This window comes from Paroedura picta, chromosome 3, assembly GCF_049243985.1.
Source record: "Paroedura picta isolate Pp20150507F chromosome 3, Ppicta_v3.0, whole genome shotgun sequence".
NCBI lineage: Eukaryota > Metazoa > Chordata > Lepidosauria > Squamata > Gekkonidae > Paroedura > Paroedura picta.
In genome coordinates, this window is record NC_135371.1 from 16,573,923 (window position 1) to 16,590,190 (window position 16,268).

The 16,268-nt window shown below is 46.6% G+C and overlaps 1 protein-coding gene across 3 annotated transcripts; it reads left to right on the top strand.

Moving 5' to 3' along the window:
• The first annotated feature begins 1,506 nt into the window (after nt 1-1,506).
• Nucleotides 1,507-15,708, top strand: DALRD3 (DALR anticodon binding domain containing 3). Of its 3 annotated transcripts, none has more exons than XR_013228942.1 (13): nt 1,507-1,759; nt 3,199-3,497; nt 5,179-5,456; nt 5,758-5,816; nt 5,897-6,019; nt 8,070-8,140; nt 8,656-8,714; nt 9,140-9,222; nt 10,352-10,475; nt 10,729-10,822; nt 11,302-11,415; nt 12,868-12,936; nt 14,410-15,708. XR_013228942.1 is itself a non-coding variant. In XM_077324930.1 (13 exons), the coding sequence occupies exons 1-13, from the start codon at nt 1,571-1,573 to the stop codon at nt 14,527-14,529; spliced, it is 1,647 nt and encodes a 548-aa protein (XP_077181045.1). In that variant the 5' UTR covers nt 1,507-1,570; the 3' UTR covers nt 14,530-15,708. The 3 variants fall into 3 exon arrangements, 2 of the variants coding, with proteins under 2 accessions (XP_077181045.1, XP_077181046.1); XM_077324930.1 differs by having other exon boundaries at nt 10,729-10,787; XM_077324931.1 differs by having other exon boundaries at nt 1,680-1,815; nt 10,729-10,787.
• Nucleotides 15,709-16,268: the final 560 nt, after the last annotated feature.

The following is a 16,268-nucleotide window of genomic DNA, read 5'->3' on the forward strand; positions in this document are numbered from 1 at the left end:
ATATTAATTAAACTTTTTAGAGTTAGTCCTATTAAAATCAGCAGGTCATATTTTTGAGTAGAATTGTGATATTAGAAAAATTACAGTACAATCCTATGTGGAATTACTCCAGTCTAAATCCATTTAAACCAAGTAGTTTGGAGTAATTCTGCATAGAATTGTGCTTTAAAAACCCCCCAAAAATGTGTGTGTTGGTTGTGGGGAGAGGCATGTAAGGTGACAAGATGAAGAAGATTACAATGGCCTAGATATCAACTCCCACTTTTTCCTTCTTACTGGCAATGTACAATCAGACAGGCCTCACTGCTGGAGAGGTCCCAGAATATGTGAAGGATGAGATTTAGAAAGCATGCAGGAAACACGAAAATAAATGTTGGTGAATGTGTGCGTTTATTTTAGAGAAGAAAACAATGTAAAGAAAAAAACACCTCAAACATTCCTTAAAAATACCAGTAATCTCTTATTAATGCTAACCTAAGTAACACAATACAGCATGGAGGCTTTCAAGTTCTCTGAAACTCTTCACTAGATTGGATAAAACACACAAGTGAGAGAAAACAAAGGTGATTCAGCCTATAATGTTTCAAACCACTTGTCTACTTTTGTGTAACACCAGGCAAATTGGAACAAAGTGCTGCAAATATCAATTCATAGTTATGCAGATGCAGATGAAAAATGCTGAAGAACCTAGAAACTTGCACACCATTCTGCATCATTTTGTTCAGTCCTAATTAAAGGCATTACTTGTCTTTTGTATTTTGCTGGGGCCCTCACAGCCATTTACATCCTGAATAGTTACATCCAGAATTAGGCAAACAGATTCAGGTGGGTTGCCTGTTGATCTGAAACAGCCGAATGACGTTTGAGTCCAGTCCCACCTTTAAGAGCAACAAAACCTGAGTCAAGGTGTAACCTTTCATATGGAAGCTTATACCTTGAATATAAACCTCGTTGGTCTTAAAGGTGCCTCTGGACTCCAACTTCGAATCACAGAAAGTCGCTTTTCATTTCAATTCTCCCCTGTCGCCATCCGGGTGGGATAATGAATTCCAAATTTATCCAAGTTTGAAAAGACAAATATGCCACGTTACTGTACCCAAGATTGTTTCCCATGAAATTCAATCTCAAGTGAATACAAACAAATCCAAATTGCTGGGTTTTATATCTGGAATCTGTTCAGCATTTTCATTGTGGATGCAAGTGGGTAGCAGCGTTGGTCTGAAGCACCAGAACAAATTTAGAGCACCTTGAAGACCAACCAAGTTTTCACGTTCATTGTGCTGCCTGTTAATTTGCTCTCACACTTTGTCTCTTAGTCTGAACTGAATTTAGTCTGAATTTAGTTTATTCCCTGACATTGTATCTGAGGAAGCGTGAGCTTTGTTGGTCTTAGAGGGTCCCCTGCAGTCAAAATTTGTTCTGCCACTCTCAAGATGGCTGCCAGGAGTTCCGTTCCACAGCCTCTATAACTCTCAACGTCACATCCGGCAAGGTTCTAAGCGGAAATGACGCATGCACGTTCGTTGGCTCGGCCCAGCTTTCTAGAGCGTGCCGCTCCCGGGCCGTCGCTATGGAGACCGCTGACGGGCGGCTGTCGGTGTCGAAGACCCTGCGAGCCCTCAATGGGGTCGTCGCCGGAAAGGTCGGCCAGGGAGGCCGCGGCTCACTCTGGTTCAAGGAGAGCAGCAGCCGGAACTTGCGTAGCCGCGACTTCCTGGCCCCGCAGGCTGCCCTCCGGGCGGTGTTTGGGGAGGGACAGGTAGGAGCATCTTGAGCTGGTAGGATTTTCCTACCGCCTTCTCCCCCCTTTTCAAGGTATTTAAAACAGAATTAGGCAATCGACAGTTTAATTATTTTAGATTCTTAACCATATTTATTGTAGTAATTTACTGTATTGATCGTATAGTTATTATGATATAGTCTGCCCTGAGTCTAAAGAGAAAGGGTGGAAAACAGGTAAGGGTCTAAACAAACAAACAAACAAAACGTTAGTCTTTAAGGTTCCATTAGATTCCAAAGATTTCATTGCAACAGAGTAATGTGTTGCCCATCCTGCTGGCACAGTGAATAGTTATGCAAGCATGAGTGTTGGGGAAGCAAGACTACCAAATGTGCACCCCCAGAAGCCAGGTGGTGATGCTCCCTACCTTCCATGGTCCTCTCTATTGTCAATTTCTGGAGGAAGTGTAAACAGGAAGCCTTTGGCGTTGTGAAGAATCACAAGCTTTTCTGCTGTGGACTAGAGCCTGCGTATTCAGTATCTGACAAAAGTATGATAGACGTATGATATGATAAATAAAAGGAGCTGACTCTCAGAAGTGTCTACCCTAAAATTTCCTTGGTCTCTAAAGGGCTACTGGACTCAAATCTAGCAGGGTTCTGGTCTCCAATATGACATGCGTGTTTTCTAAATCAATATAGCCTTCCTAACTTTGCTTTGTAAATTTAACCCCTGTACTGGGGAGATAGCCTTGACTTGGATGATCCAGACTAAGTGGAGCTCAACAGCTCGTGGAAGCAAAGCAGGGCTGTCCCTAGTTAATATTTAGGTGGGAGACCACTAAGGAAATCCAGGGTTGCTAGACCGAGACAGGAAGTGGTAAACCTCCTCAGTCTCTTGCTTTGAAAGCCCAATGGAGTTGTCATAATTGGCCGTAACTTGACAGTACTTTCTGTCACCAGTGGGGAAGAGAAGAATATTTTTATTCACATAATTTCAGCACATACTGAAACTGCGCTGATAGATAAAAACTTTGTTATTCTTAACAAAGTGTAGGCAGAAAGGGCACCCTTCCTGAAACCTGCTCAGAAAAGTTTGCATGTCATGTAGTGCTGAGAGCATGCACAAAGTACATGTAAGGAAAAAAAAATCTGTCCTGCTGAATCCCTTTGCTCAGGCTACTGCATATGCAGCTACAACGTTATGTGAATAAGTTCCCACTGGGGGTTCTTTAGGGTGGGTGGGTGGAACTAGATGCTCCTTCTTCAATCCAAGTTACCCATCTTCACCAAAATCAGCTTCTGAGGCTTAGAAAGATATATTTTTGGAGCTGATATATGACTTTGCTCAAAGCAGTGAACCTGGAGACAACTTGTAAGCAAACATATGGTGTCACTTAGCCCTTTCTTGCCACTTACATAGAGATCTGCTTTAAAAGAGCCAGCACTGATTATAATTTCTGTCCTGTTCTCTAACAGGTTCCTGATGGGATCGCCGAGGAGGTGTTATTGCTAAAATGTCCGGGTGTGCCAGCCATCCAGAACTGCCAAAATGGCCCGACAGGACTGACAATGCAGCTGGACAGACCTGTTGTCTTTGCAGAGATCCTTGAAGCCATTCCTTTATATGCCAGACCTCCACAAATAGCCCCCGGGCACAGCATCGTGCTCAACTGTGTGCCCCTGCATGGGTGCAAGGGCCTGGGCTCGCTCAGCCTGAGTCATCTGAGAGCTATCCTGGTCACCGACCACCTGGCTGGTGTTCTCCAAGCTCAAGGGTTAGTTGGTGGAGTTGTTTTTGCCGTGGCTCAGGGGTGGAACATGTGCTGGGCATGCAGAAGGTCCCAGGTTCAATCCAGAATGTCACCAGTTAAAAGATTTGGCAGTAGGTGATATAAAAGTCCTGGGCCTGAGACCTTGGAGAGCTGCTGCTTGGAGAGCTACAGTACTGACTTTGATGGACCAAGGGTCATTGAGAACCAAATCTCACCAATCATGAATATAGCAATATGCAGAGCTTGCCTGTTTGTCTGCTTAAAACACTCAACATCTCTCCACAGCTCAAGGCTGTTTACCTGTGGTGGGCACGGTAGGGTGTGTTTTCCTAGTGGCTTCTGCAAAACTCTTACTTTTTTAAAGGAAAGCAGGTGATCCTAGCCTTTATGTTGGTGGAAGAACAGTGGGGGCCATGAGGGCAGGTTCTCTGCCAAGGAATGGGGTTTGGGGGTTTGGTTGCCAAGTGATTAGGCAGCAGGTCTTCTTCACCCACTTCAGTGCAGGAAATGTTCCCTCGACTGCAACCTGGTCCAGACAAATTCAACCCAAAGTATTGTAATTTTATCAAGAGGGTCAAGCTACAACAAATACAATAAAACAATAAATTATATAGTGTGCACATATAAAATTTAAAACATTAGGGGTCTGAATATCAGACTGTACAATTGACAAGCGTTCCTAGTGGATGAACATGTCCTATGAGTCACACGAAACCAGATGTGTCTTGGCCTCTACAGCCTTTCTCAGTGCTCAGAAATACATTAAATATCCAGAACACACGTATATTTTTTGCAACCAGGTGTTGTTCTAGTTAGGCAAAGATTTTCTTATATATAAACAGGCCAACTCTGGATGTAATTTCAACCAGTAGATAGAGTCAAAATATATAATGCTCTACGAATGTCTTTTCTGAATATAATAAATATATTTTTAAAATTTATTTATTTTATTACATTTGTATGTATACATTTGTATACCGTGCTCCCCTAAGGCTCAGGGCGGTTCACGTAGAATGTAACAGAACGATACATTAAATTGACTATAATAAATAAAGTAATAGTAATGACAATAAACAGAGAATAACATTTATTTATTTATTTATTTATATTTCTATACCGCCCATTTCTTTGCACCTCTGGGCGGTTTACACTGAACATTATATAACTTAGATGGAACATTATACAGACTATAACATCAAAACTATAACATCAAAAAAACTTTCAATAAAGCATCAAAAGATTTCAAAAACACATTTACAATATATAATATAAATAACAATTAACAGTAACATTGGGAGAGTCATGGGCGAGAGCGGCTGGGGGGACCAGCAGGTGTTCTGAGTCGGTCGGCCTCAAGCGAATGCCTGGTGGAAGAGCTCCCTCTTGCAGGCCCTGCAGAACTGTTTTGGTTCCGTTAGGACCCTGATCTCTGGTTGGAGGTGGCGGAGAACAGAGCACTTTGAGGGGCTTGACTCCCTTGACAAAAATTCAAATTACTTATATTCAACAAGCCTGCATGCGTGTCCTCCTTTTGCCTGGAATATATTCTGTGTCTGCTAGTTAAGGAGAGCAGCAAGCCATACAGGACAATGAACACCCATCCCCTGAAGGGATAGAAAAGGGGAAACAGTGCTGCTACCGCTGGGAGTGCCACAGCTAATGCTGCGTGGTCCTGCCCCCGTAGGGTGGATGTACATCTGGTCCCTGCTTTGGCTGATGAAGAAACCCGGAGGTTCCTGCACCAGTTGCGGATTGAGTGGCCCTCAGGTTTGGAGACCTCCCCCAGCTCGGAGGACCTTCTCGCCATGAAGGACGCCCTCCACCAGTGCTCTCATGCCACGTTCGCCGAGACGGATCAGGAGGGAGCTGTGTGCAAACTGCACTTGAAAGACTTCTTGGGAGAGCAGCGGCAAAAGGAAGAGAGCCTGGAAGGATATGACCTGAACTTGGACGTGTTCCTCGGTAGGCATCACTTAAGCACATCACTTGCCTCACCCTCTAAGGGAGACTGTGATATTTCTGTATCGGTCCTCACAAAATAGGCCACCGTGAGCATTTGTGCTTTATAGATGTGGAAATGAGGCCAGGATCTAATCACTAACCAAGTAGTGAGCGATTATGACTGGTTTTGCTTTGAGTCTTAGTTCTAGTTTAGCGTCTTCAGATCTCGGCCAAGGGAGCCCCTGGGGAAGCCAGGGCCTTGCTGCTTCAGGAGTACAGCCGATGAACTTCCTTGACACCTTCTCTTCCTCCCCAATTGCAGTGACAGAGGAGAAGCTGCTCCACGTGGCTGAGCTGCAACGTGCAGCTTTGCGGTGTGCGGTGAGTCAAGAGCCGGCCTTGGGGCTCCAGTGGATCCTCCCCTAGGCCTGGATCTGATGTGATCTGCTGCTTTCCTGCAGGCATTTGCACCAGGAAGGTGCTACAGCATTGTGCATGTGGTGAGCCACGAGGAGGCGTTCCAGCAGCAGAAGGTGGATTTGCTGTGGAGGCTGATAACCCCACGAGCCCCCCCTGCCCCTCAGGTAAGGAGCTGCCTTTCTATCTGGGGTGATGCACCCTGTACAGCATCAGGTGCATTTAAGGCTTTTTCTCTTGCCTTCCTCCTTTAACCCTTCCTGCTTTACGTTTCCTTCCTTCTTTAATTGATACTAATCTTCTCTTGAATGCTGCTGGCTGATTTTACCCACCTTTGCCTATTAGATGCCATAAGGAGAAGGGGGGGGATGTAGCTAGCCTTGGGGCAAAGGAAGCTAAATGTGCATAAATGAGACAGACCAGAAGTCATTGGGTACAGTGTTGGAGAGATTTTTTACTGGAATCACGTGTATTGTGTGCTCACCCCAAAAAGTGTAGAAAAGAATACAATACCCTAAAATGCTAAGTTTTAAAAGAACAAAACCCGAGTTTCTCATTTCCCTGGCTGGGAGAACAAAGTAGATTGCCCATTGAAGACTTAGCTGATCCCACCCAGGAGCTGAAGAGAATGAGCTTCAAGTGTTCAGGAATGGGGTCTTCAGTATACTGATAATATTCCTTCCTGGGCAGTTCCTATTCCATATTCGTCAAGCTGCTTCCCCATCACATCTTCTTCCCCACCCCTTAACTATCCATAGAATCACAGAGCTGGGAGGGGCCAGACAGGGCATCTTGTCCAACCCCCTGCTCGATGCAGGATCAGCCTAAAGCAGGGGACCCCAACCTTTTGGCCCATGTGGGCCACATTAGTGTTTCTAGTGCCTAACGAGGGTCACCTCTTAAACCAAAACGTAACAAAATTATTAACCTAGTGAGGGTGATAGCAGCAGACAAGCAGGCTGGAGGGCCGCACAGAAAGAGGTTGGCGACCCCTGGCCTAAAGCATCCCTGACAAGTAACTATCCAGCCACTGCTCGACCGCCAATGAGGGGGAGCTCACCATCTACTTAGGCAGTGATTTCACTGCTGAACTACTCTGACTGTAAATTCCCCCCCTTGATATCTAGCAGGTACCGTTCTACACGTAGTTAAAAGCCATTGCTGCAGGTCCTATCCTCTGCTGCCAACAGGAACTGTTCTCTGCCCTCCTCCAAGATACTTAAAGACAACAATCCTGTCCCCTCTCAGCCTCCTCTTCTCCAGGCTGAACATTCCCAAGTCCCTCCGCCTTTCCTCACAGGGCTTGGCCCCTGGGCCCTGGATCACCCTCATCGCCCTCCCCTGCAGCCTCAGTCCACATCCATGCCCCCTTTCACAGGAAGATCAAAAGCAGTTGAAAAGAAATCTCTGCACTGAGATTCTGTAGAATTCAGGCAAACTGGAGGAATGTCTTGTATAATGGCTTCCATTGCCAGAAATCCACACAAACACTTTCCTGCTGTCAAGATGTTGACTCTGTTGGCTGAGGCGTGAAATAGAATTACTAGGACCACCCCCAGACCTTCAGCAGGAATAGATTTCAAATCCTAGCATGTTCAGACTTCATGGTTTATTCAGGACTGAGATCTATTTATTAATTCCTTGCCCGTTTTTCATATGTTGTAAAGAAAGGCCCCTTCTTTGTATTATAAAGTCACACAGAGCCAGAACAGGGTCCAGATTAGACTCCCGCTTTCAAGAAATATTCTTTTCATCAGTGACTTGTGACTTTCCCAATCAGTCAACGGTCCTCCATTTATTTCAGGAGTCTACGGTCTATGTATGTCATGAGCATTTAAGGAGAACACTGTCTAATATTAAAAAGGATTAATATATCTAAATGTGATTGGAAAAGGTCACTGATGAAAAGAATATTTTTTGAAAGTGGGAGTATAATCTGGCTTTGTGTGACTTTATAAAATAAACAGACCACAGTTTCTTTAGATTCACTTTATTGAGTCGCCTTCGGTCGATCTTGTCTTTCTTCTCATTTTTTGGTATGATGCCGTCAGAATAATTATAACCCAAGGGAGTTCATTTCTTGAATTACTCATGACACACCTGTCCTGGCATTCATGAACTGCTTGGGTGAAAGTCCTTTCTCATTCCTTCCGAGCAGAGAGCCAGTTTGACAGAGGGCTCGGCTGACATAACCCCCTTGCCTGCTTTGTTCCATAGAAACACCTCGTTTGTGGACCTGTGAAAATCCCTGCCACTGCCTCTCCTGTCACCATTCTTCAGTACTTCCAGTGAGTACTCATCCTTCTCTTCTCAGAAGACCATTGTACCCTGTTAAAATGACAATAAGCATGGACTGTTTCCTTCTCTTCTTCCGCATGGTTCTGGCCAAGTTGGCAATCGCACAGGCTTCCCGGAACTTCCTCTGTGGGCCATCAGGGGAAGGAATGTCCTGTTATCACCTTAGTCAAGCATTGGATGGGCAATTTTAGTCTAGCTGAGCAGGATCTCAGGCATGGCTGGGGATAAAGCAGCTCTGCTTCCATTCCCTCATGCGCAGTGGGGCTCCAGTGATCTTGGGCCCCAGGATCTGCACTGAGAAATTAAAAGGTGGGCTCATCTGCAGTGAGTGTGCAGCATTTCCACCTCCCCACCCTCTGGGAGCAGAGGAGGGTCCCTCCCCTCCTCCTGCGCCTACTGTTCCCATAAGCACAGTATTGTGCAGAACATAGTGAGTTACTTGGTCTCTCTTCGAAGTGCTTTTCAGCCTCTGTCTTGATATTAACACTTTTGTTTATCTTGCTAGGCTTAGGCACTCCCAGCTGTATGAGGCTTCAGTGCTGAAGTATGGAGACCTCTCTCAGGGTAATTCCTCATCCCCGTGCTTGTAGTTTGGCTCTTTTTGCTGAGTTGCTTTCCAGAGGTTTAAACACGTCAGCAGTTGGCAGTGCAGGGTTGCTGCTTCTTTCTGCCAGCTTAATGGGGGGTTGGTGGGATAATAAAGTGTGGGTTTGGGCCCCTCATTCAGCCACCTGAAAGATGCTGCTGTGACCTTCCTTTTCCTTTTATAACTTGCCCTACTGTGGACAGTTCAGGGTGGACAACAACAGGTTTTCAAAACAATATAAGCAACGTAAAACCGATCATAACACATTCCTTGTGTTTTCCCCCTAGACCTTTGTGGCCCCTTCACCAGAGAGCACAAGTTTCTTAGCACTGGCATCACCAGTCCTTTTATTTTGTAACAAAGAAGTGTACATGAGTCTTTCCTTCTGGCTTGCTTCCTGCAGATGAGGCCTGGACAGAAACGATTAGTGTCTTGACATCAGCAGCTATCCGGTTTGAGATGCTGAGCACAGCTCACCAGAACCAGGTAAACGGAAGGCTCCTTCTGAGGGCGCATTTCATTGGCTGCTGTTTAGGAGGAGGTTTGGGCTCTGTAGGGAGGCGGCATGCCGTCAGCGGAGCAGAGGGCGATTCCAAATGCCAACCGCCTGTCTTGGATAGAGGTGATTTTACGCTTGTACAGGACAGCATTGCTCATGCTAACATGTTCACCACGAGCAAAGGGGGCCATGTTGTAACTGGAATAGGTTTTATGCAAATATCCTCTAGTGGTAGAAGGTTTTTTTTTTGAGGGGGGGGACTGGATTGCAGGATGTGTTGATAATGGAGTGTCCATATGCACAGCTTTCTCCAACTCATTAACCAGGGGAGGCTGAACCGGGGATGTTAAATAAAATTATACTTGGCATTCATGCTAAGCGTGATCTAAGCTGTGGCAGATCTAGGTCTGCCTGCTAACAAGGCAGAGTCTTAACAGGGCTAGTGGGAGGGAAGGTATGGACGGATCTTGGCATCTTGAAGTGGAAGATGGGTTGATGGGCTTTGAGAAACATAAAATCATTGAGTGGTCTAGAAAGAGTGAAGTAGGCCACGTTACTGCAGGAGTCTGGGCAGCAAAGAAGGAGCAGCTGCAAGTGAATGGGTAGATTTGGCCTTGTGTAGACTGTGGCGCAGGGTGGTAAGGCAGCCGACATGCACTCTGAAGCTCTGCCCATGAGGTTGGGAGTTCGATCCCAGCAGCCGGCTCAAGGTTGACTCAGCCTTCCATCCTTCTGAGGTCAGTAAAATGAGTACCCAGCTTGCTGCTGGGGGGTAAACGCTAATGACTGGGGAAGGCACTGGCAAACCACCCTGTATTGAGTCTGCCATGAAAACACTATAGAGCGTCACCCCAAGGGTCAGACATGACTCGGTGCTTGCACAGGGGGATACCTTTACCTTTAGACTGATGGTCAGAGTTCCAGAGGTTTGTCTGTGCTGATTGTTTCTGGATGGTTTTGCCCAGTACTTTGGTTGCTTGCACTCCTCCGAGAGGAACCTCTGGGCAATGCACAGGAGAAAACAGGTTAAAAGGGACCTGGGTCATCTGGAGAAAACTTTTTCCTGACTTTCTCTGCCTGCTCCTGCACTGACAAGAGTTGATTCCCCCTTCTCAGATTCTCTTGGATTTGGAGGAGGCTGGCATCTCTACTAAAGGGACCAAGAGTGGTGCCTTTGTCATGTACAATTGTGCTCGCCTGGCCACACTGTTTGAAACGTACCAGCGGGAAGCAGAGCAAGGTGAGAGCCCTTTTCACACTGTGTGCAAACTTCACCGCACTGGCCCTGACTCACTGAAGTGCTCACAGATGCCCAAGTTAAACTGCGAGGTTTTCCCAGACGAAGCAGAGTTGCAGCCAGGCTCCCCTAAGAGGCAAAGAGCCAGCTTGGTGTAGTGGTCTATAGTGGTGGAATACGCATGGGATTGTTACATGAAATGTTCCTCATTTGGCTGCTTTGTTTGCGATAGCAAACCTTTCCCTTCCCATTGCAGGTGTGTACCCAGCTTTTCCACTGCCCTTGGAGCTGGACTATTCCTCCCTCCGAGAAGAGGTGAGCCATGGAGAAGAAAAGGCACGCAAGAAAAGGCACGTTGGTCAGACCAACATCAGATAAAATGCATAGGAAGGAATGGAAGACTATTTCATCCAGTTCCGTGCCAAAGGGCAGGACCCAGATGCTAGCCTCACACAAATGGGTCCATATCCTGATCATGAGAGAATGGGCTTGGCGTAAAGAAGGCCTCAAGTTCAATCCCGGCATCTCCACTTGAAAGGATCAGGTAGCAGGGGATGGGAAAGACTTCTCACTTCCCAAGACCCTGCAGAACTGCTGCCTCTGAGAACAAATACATTGACAGGCCAGTGATCTGACTTGATAAAAGGCAGCTTTTATGTATGTGCCCAATAAGATGTTGACAGAGTGGGTGGTGCTTGGTGAGCCAAGAGACCTCCTTCCTTGGTCATCTTCCTGCTCTTTCATATGCTTGGGGGAGGGAGGCAGGTGGGACAAAGATTGGTCTGCTAGGACTTACATGGAGAATTCTGCTTCTCCCCTCCCCACTCAGGGCGAATGGCTCTTGTTGTTCAACAGCATCCTGCCCTTCCAGGAGGTCTTGAGCCAAGTGATACAACTCCCCATCTCCAGTAGTGGGATCAGGATCACAGCCAGCCCTGAGGCGGTAAGATGACTTTTCCTGGTCTCAGAGGGTGGGTGGGACTGCTCAGCGGCCTCCCCTCCCCAGTCAGTTTTGATTCCACGTGTGTAAGTTGACGCTTGAGTGGGCACCCAGGACTGCATCTGTCTCCTTTGCAGAGCACATTTCTGGGAAAGGAGCATTTTGTTTCCAGGGCGGTGGGGGCAAGGAAGTGTGGTGCTTTGGACGATGGGGTACATTGCACAAGTGCCCCTGGGGTCTAATGAGGACTGACTATTTCATGCAGACCTATTTCATGCAGACCTGGAGCCCACTCTTAAAACACGCATAGTGAATATGGAGCTAACTGATAGTTTCAGGGCAGTAGCTGTGTAATGGGACAAAATTTGAGTCCAGTAGCACTTTAAACCAAGGAAAAGATCCTGAGCATACTCTGGAAAATTATGTTGGTCTTTAAGGAACTACCAGACTCAAGATTTTGTTCTGAATCTAACTGTATGTAAAAGATAGCCACATCAGATCAGCTGTTGCACAGCCTAACCCCAGAAAGGTTTTTTTCCCCCCACTGAGGACAGGTTCTAGATAGCACTTCATTAATTCAGAACAAATTTATCTGCTTTAAGCATTCCACTCGTACTTCCAGGGGCAGTAGAAGAATCCTTCAGAGCTAACTGGATTAAGCAGTTCATCAGAAATTAAATACTTCAGTGACTCAGCTGGCTCCCAGTCGAATTATGGATCAGGCTTAAGGTTTTGGCTCTTCAAGGCCATACGTCGTGAGAGACCGTCTCTCTGCCTATACCCCCAAAAGAGCATTACGCTCTGCCACCGCCAACTGGCTGGTGATCCGTGGCCCCAAAGTACATTGGTCCTCAACAAGGGCCAGAGCTTTTTCTGTCCTGGCCCCCACCTGATGGAGCGAGCTCCCTGAAGAGATCAGGGCCCTTTCCTGGACAAGTACAGCAAACTACATCGAATGAATGGCAACAGTAATAATAATAGCAGTAAACAGAGAAAAGAACATTCTAACAGAGTAACCATCTAACAGACCCATGGTTGGTCAGTTCAGGTGTGAGGATTCAAGGGACGGAGGTTCAGGGGTCCAGTAGATTTTGATTAGCTTTGATTGACCTCAACCAACTATCTGGTGCTCCCTTTTGCAGGCCCGGTGGAATTGTTTTAGTTCCATTAGGGCCCTGATCTCCTCTGGGAGCTCATTCCACCAGGTGAAAGCCTGGTCAAGCGGACTTCCTTGGGGACAGGGACCACTAGCCAGTTGGAAGTGTTAGAATACAGAGCTCTTTGAGGGGCCTAGGCGGAGAAGTGGGCCCAGATCGCGTATGGTCTTGAGGGTAGTTACCAGAACCTTATGGAATGCAGGTCCCACAGGCAACTCTGCTGATTCACACTGCATGTTCTCCTCTTTCAAATTGTTTGTATGCAGTGGACGTAAACTTTCTCGGTTCCGTGTTTTAGGTTTGCAAGTTCCTGATCCAACTGAGCATGGATTTCAGTTCGTACTACAACCGGGTGCACATACTGGGGGTAAGTCTCCCGGGCTCAATAAGCAGGGACGCACAAGGGTTTCAACAGCAGTCCTTCGATTCAAGAAGGCTCTGTGGCTCAGTGAAAGAGCCTTTGTTTTGCACGCATGCAGAAGGTTCCAGGTTCAATTCTTGGCATCTCCAGTTAATAGGATGCGAAAGACCTCTGCCTGAGGAGGAATGGGAAGCCGCTTTGAGCCTCCTTCGGGTAGGGAAAAACAGCATATAAGAACCAACTCTTCTTCTTCTGAGTCACTGGAGAGCCGCTGCCAGTCTGGGTGATGATACTGATCTTCCAGACTGATGGTCTTACTCAGTATAAGGCAGCCTGATGACGTGTGAAGGTGGACCACTTGTGAGTCAGGGAAACACATAATAGACTTAAGGCAAGTTCTGAAATAAGCTGGATTTGGGAGGTAGGCTGCCTGCTTGGGGCAGGCAGAGGCTTGATGCTGGCTTCAGTGGTCAGTTCCTTCTTCATGCTAAAGGATGAGCCAAAGACAGCAGAGGTGGAAACTCCACTCTCTGTTAGGCAGTTAGTATGGATGGAGAGGCAGATTGTGGAGTGAAAGGAAAGGTGTGGGCAGAAACATCCTCCAGTCCTGCTCCTTCTAGAGCTGCTCTCTGCAATTGACAGAGGGGGAAACTCCTTTTTAATGAGCTCTCCAGGTACTTGGCAGTAGTAAAAAGCTCCTCCTCCTGAGACTGATTCCATAGGGTCATTCATGGAAAGTGCCGGCAAGTCACAGTCACCTTATTGTGATCCCATAGGGCAAGGGTAGTCAAACTGCGGCCCTTCAGATGTCCATGGACTACAATTCCCAGGGGTCCCTGCCAGCAAATGCTGGCAGGAGCTCATGGGAATTGTAGTCCATGGACATCTGGAGGGCCGCAGTTTGACTACCCCTGCCATAGGGTTTGGCTGCCAAGGCAAGAGATGTTCAGCAGAGGTGGCTTGCCATTGCTTGATTCTGAGCAGCAGCCCTGCATTACCTTGGTGGTCTCCTGTTCAAGGACTAACCAGGGCCAAACTCTTATTCTGAGGTCTAAGGAGATTTGGCATCTGGGCCATCATGAGCAGCCCCTTTTGGGAGTTGAGAGCAAAAAAACACACATGTCATGGTCTAAAGAGTTGATGAGATCACTCCTACCCAATCTTGAGAAGTCTCCCATAGCATGTAATTCCCCTTAAACTGTTTTGAAGATTTTCCCGCAACTTAAAATATTCCATGTCCTCAGTGGGGCAAGAAAATGTGCGTGTGTGTGGAGGGGAGGGGGTGGAATTGGCCAGAAACTCCATGGGAAGCTGAGAAAGGGGCAACTTGGAAGGATTCAAGAGAAGGCTTTGAACCTCAGCAAGAAAGGCATACTAATGATGGAGTAAATATATAATAAAAATTTTCCTGCATCCACAAGAAGCCACATCTCCTATTTAACAGGTCTATATATATATATATTTTTTGCTTTCTCCCAGGAGCCACGTCCGCACTTGTTTGGCCAGATGTTTGCCCGGTTGCAGCTTATGAGAGCGGTCAGAGAAGTGTTCCACAGTGCCCTGATGACGCTCCATCTACCTCCTCTTAACCAGATCTGAGCAAGCCAGATTGACACCTGCTGTGGTCCTCACGGGCACCCTGCGGCAGCTCTCCTGACCTGGCCAGCTCTACTGCAAAAGGGAATCAGAGGATTACATTCATGTGGTTGATGCAGGGAGAGAACTGCCGCATATGAGGATCAACCAGCAGAATGCAGCCTTACAGTGTGGATTCAGAGTGTTTCTCCTTCCCCACGGTTGGTGGAGAGAAGATTCGGATCAAGAGCAGCGACTCCTTGGGCATTTCTGAAGCTGGGGGAGAGATGCTGAAATTGTTTGGGTCTGATCGGTTGCCGAACGCTAGCTGTGAAGATAAAGGACTAAACCACTTGGAAACAAAAATGGGTGGTAGAGGTGAGAGATGAGTTTACTACTCAAGGAATCTCTTGGCTCTGATCCCTCCCAGGAAGGTCCTGTGCAAGCAAGATAAACATTCTCAGCTGATGGATATAAAGATAGGTTTATTCTAAAATGGCTGAAGCTCCTTTCAGTCCTGTTAGCTGCCTCTCTACAGAGCATTTTCGCATCCGCTGTGGGCACATGCGAAGGATGGCAGATGAGATCCAGAGATTTGTGGCTGCAATTTCTCCAAAGGCACTGCTGGGGGTGGATGGGCGGGTTGTGACTGTTCCACAAGCCCTGTCTGCACAGTGAGAAGGCGGGCTGTTTGCAGGGCACGGTATGTGCTGGGGAGCACAAGGGGGCAAGGAGAGTCACCCGTGTGGCTGATCAGGGCACTCATGGCTGCTTCCTTCAGCCTGCAGCCGTCGCTGAGGTCCCAACTAAGGTAGATGAGATGCTGTGCATGACAGGAGCCACCTGGCAGTTTTTATGTATTTATTTTTTTAAGTTTATGGTGATGGTGAAATTAGAAGTGTACATGACCAAATTGTTACACAATAAAAGAGTTTATAATAGGTAAACCCTCTTGCTTTTGAAAAAGCAAAATGTAGTTATCTATCAAATCATAGTTTAAGAACACAGAGAGAGTTGGGGGAGGGTCTGGTCTTCCCAGCCTCAACTTGCACCATTTACAGTGCAATCCTGAGCAGTGTTACAGCCTCCTAAATCCACTGAAGTCAAAGGGTTTAGGAGGTTGTAAATCTGGATAAGACTGCAGAATTACAAGACTGCACTGTTTATGCAAATGCAACATTAGGGTCTCCCCCCCCCCCAAGAGATATGCCATCAAAAGGGGAAGTTATCTTTTAAATACAAGTCACAGTTCAGTCGTGTGTGACATTTTTAAAGGGGGTCATCTTACATTGTCTTGTCTGCCTTTTGATTAACTACAGTAAAAGGTCTTCTGATTTAATAGCAGGTATGACTTTTCACAAGCCCCTGTTGTTATGACAATACCGCCCCCCCACACACACACGTATGTTGAGACCATTTCGGTGACTCTCAACAACCCCTACAAATGTCTTTTATTGTTTTCATAGCACTTACTCAAAATGTAGGTGCAGGAAACGATTTACCACTTAGCTATGTGAAAATGCATAGCAATTGCCCCATTTGTTTGGCTGGGGGGTAGGGGGGGACAAAGGAGTTTACTATTCACTCACACGCACATGTATTTGCGTGTGCAGTTTTTACTGATTTAAAACAGCCTTTCCGTCTGCCTCAGCCGTTAAAAAGATAACTTCTAACCCAGGCTTTCTCCCTGGGGTTTTTTTGACTGCTCTCGAAGGGTTTCCTGAATGGGTGGGAGTTAATTATTTTAAAATATTTTTAAATTA

Excerpts from the sequence above, each read along its gene's own strand:
- DALRD3 (XM_077324930.1), top strand. The coding sequence starts at position 1,571 with ATGGAGACCGCTGACGGGCGGCTGTCGGTGTCGAAGACCCTGCGAGCC. Across the intron at positions 5,817-5,896 it reads GTGCAGCTTTGCGGTGTGCG|GCATTTGCACCAGGAAGGTG; the intron begins GTGAGTCAAGAG and ends GCTTTCCTGCAG. Across the intron at positions 6,020-8,069 it reads GAGCCCCCCCTGCCCCTCAG|AAACACCTCGTTTGTGGACC; the intron begins GTAAGGAGCTGC and ends TTTGTTCCATAG.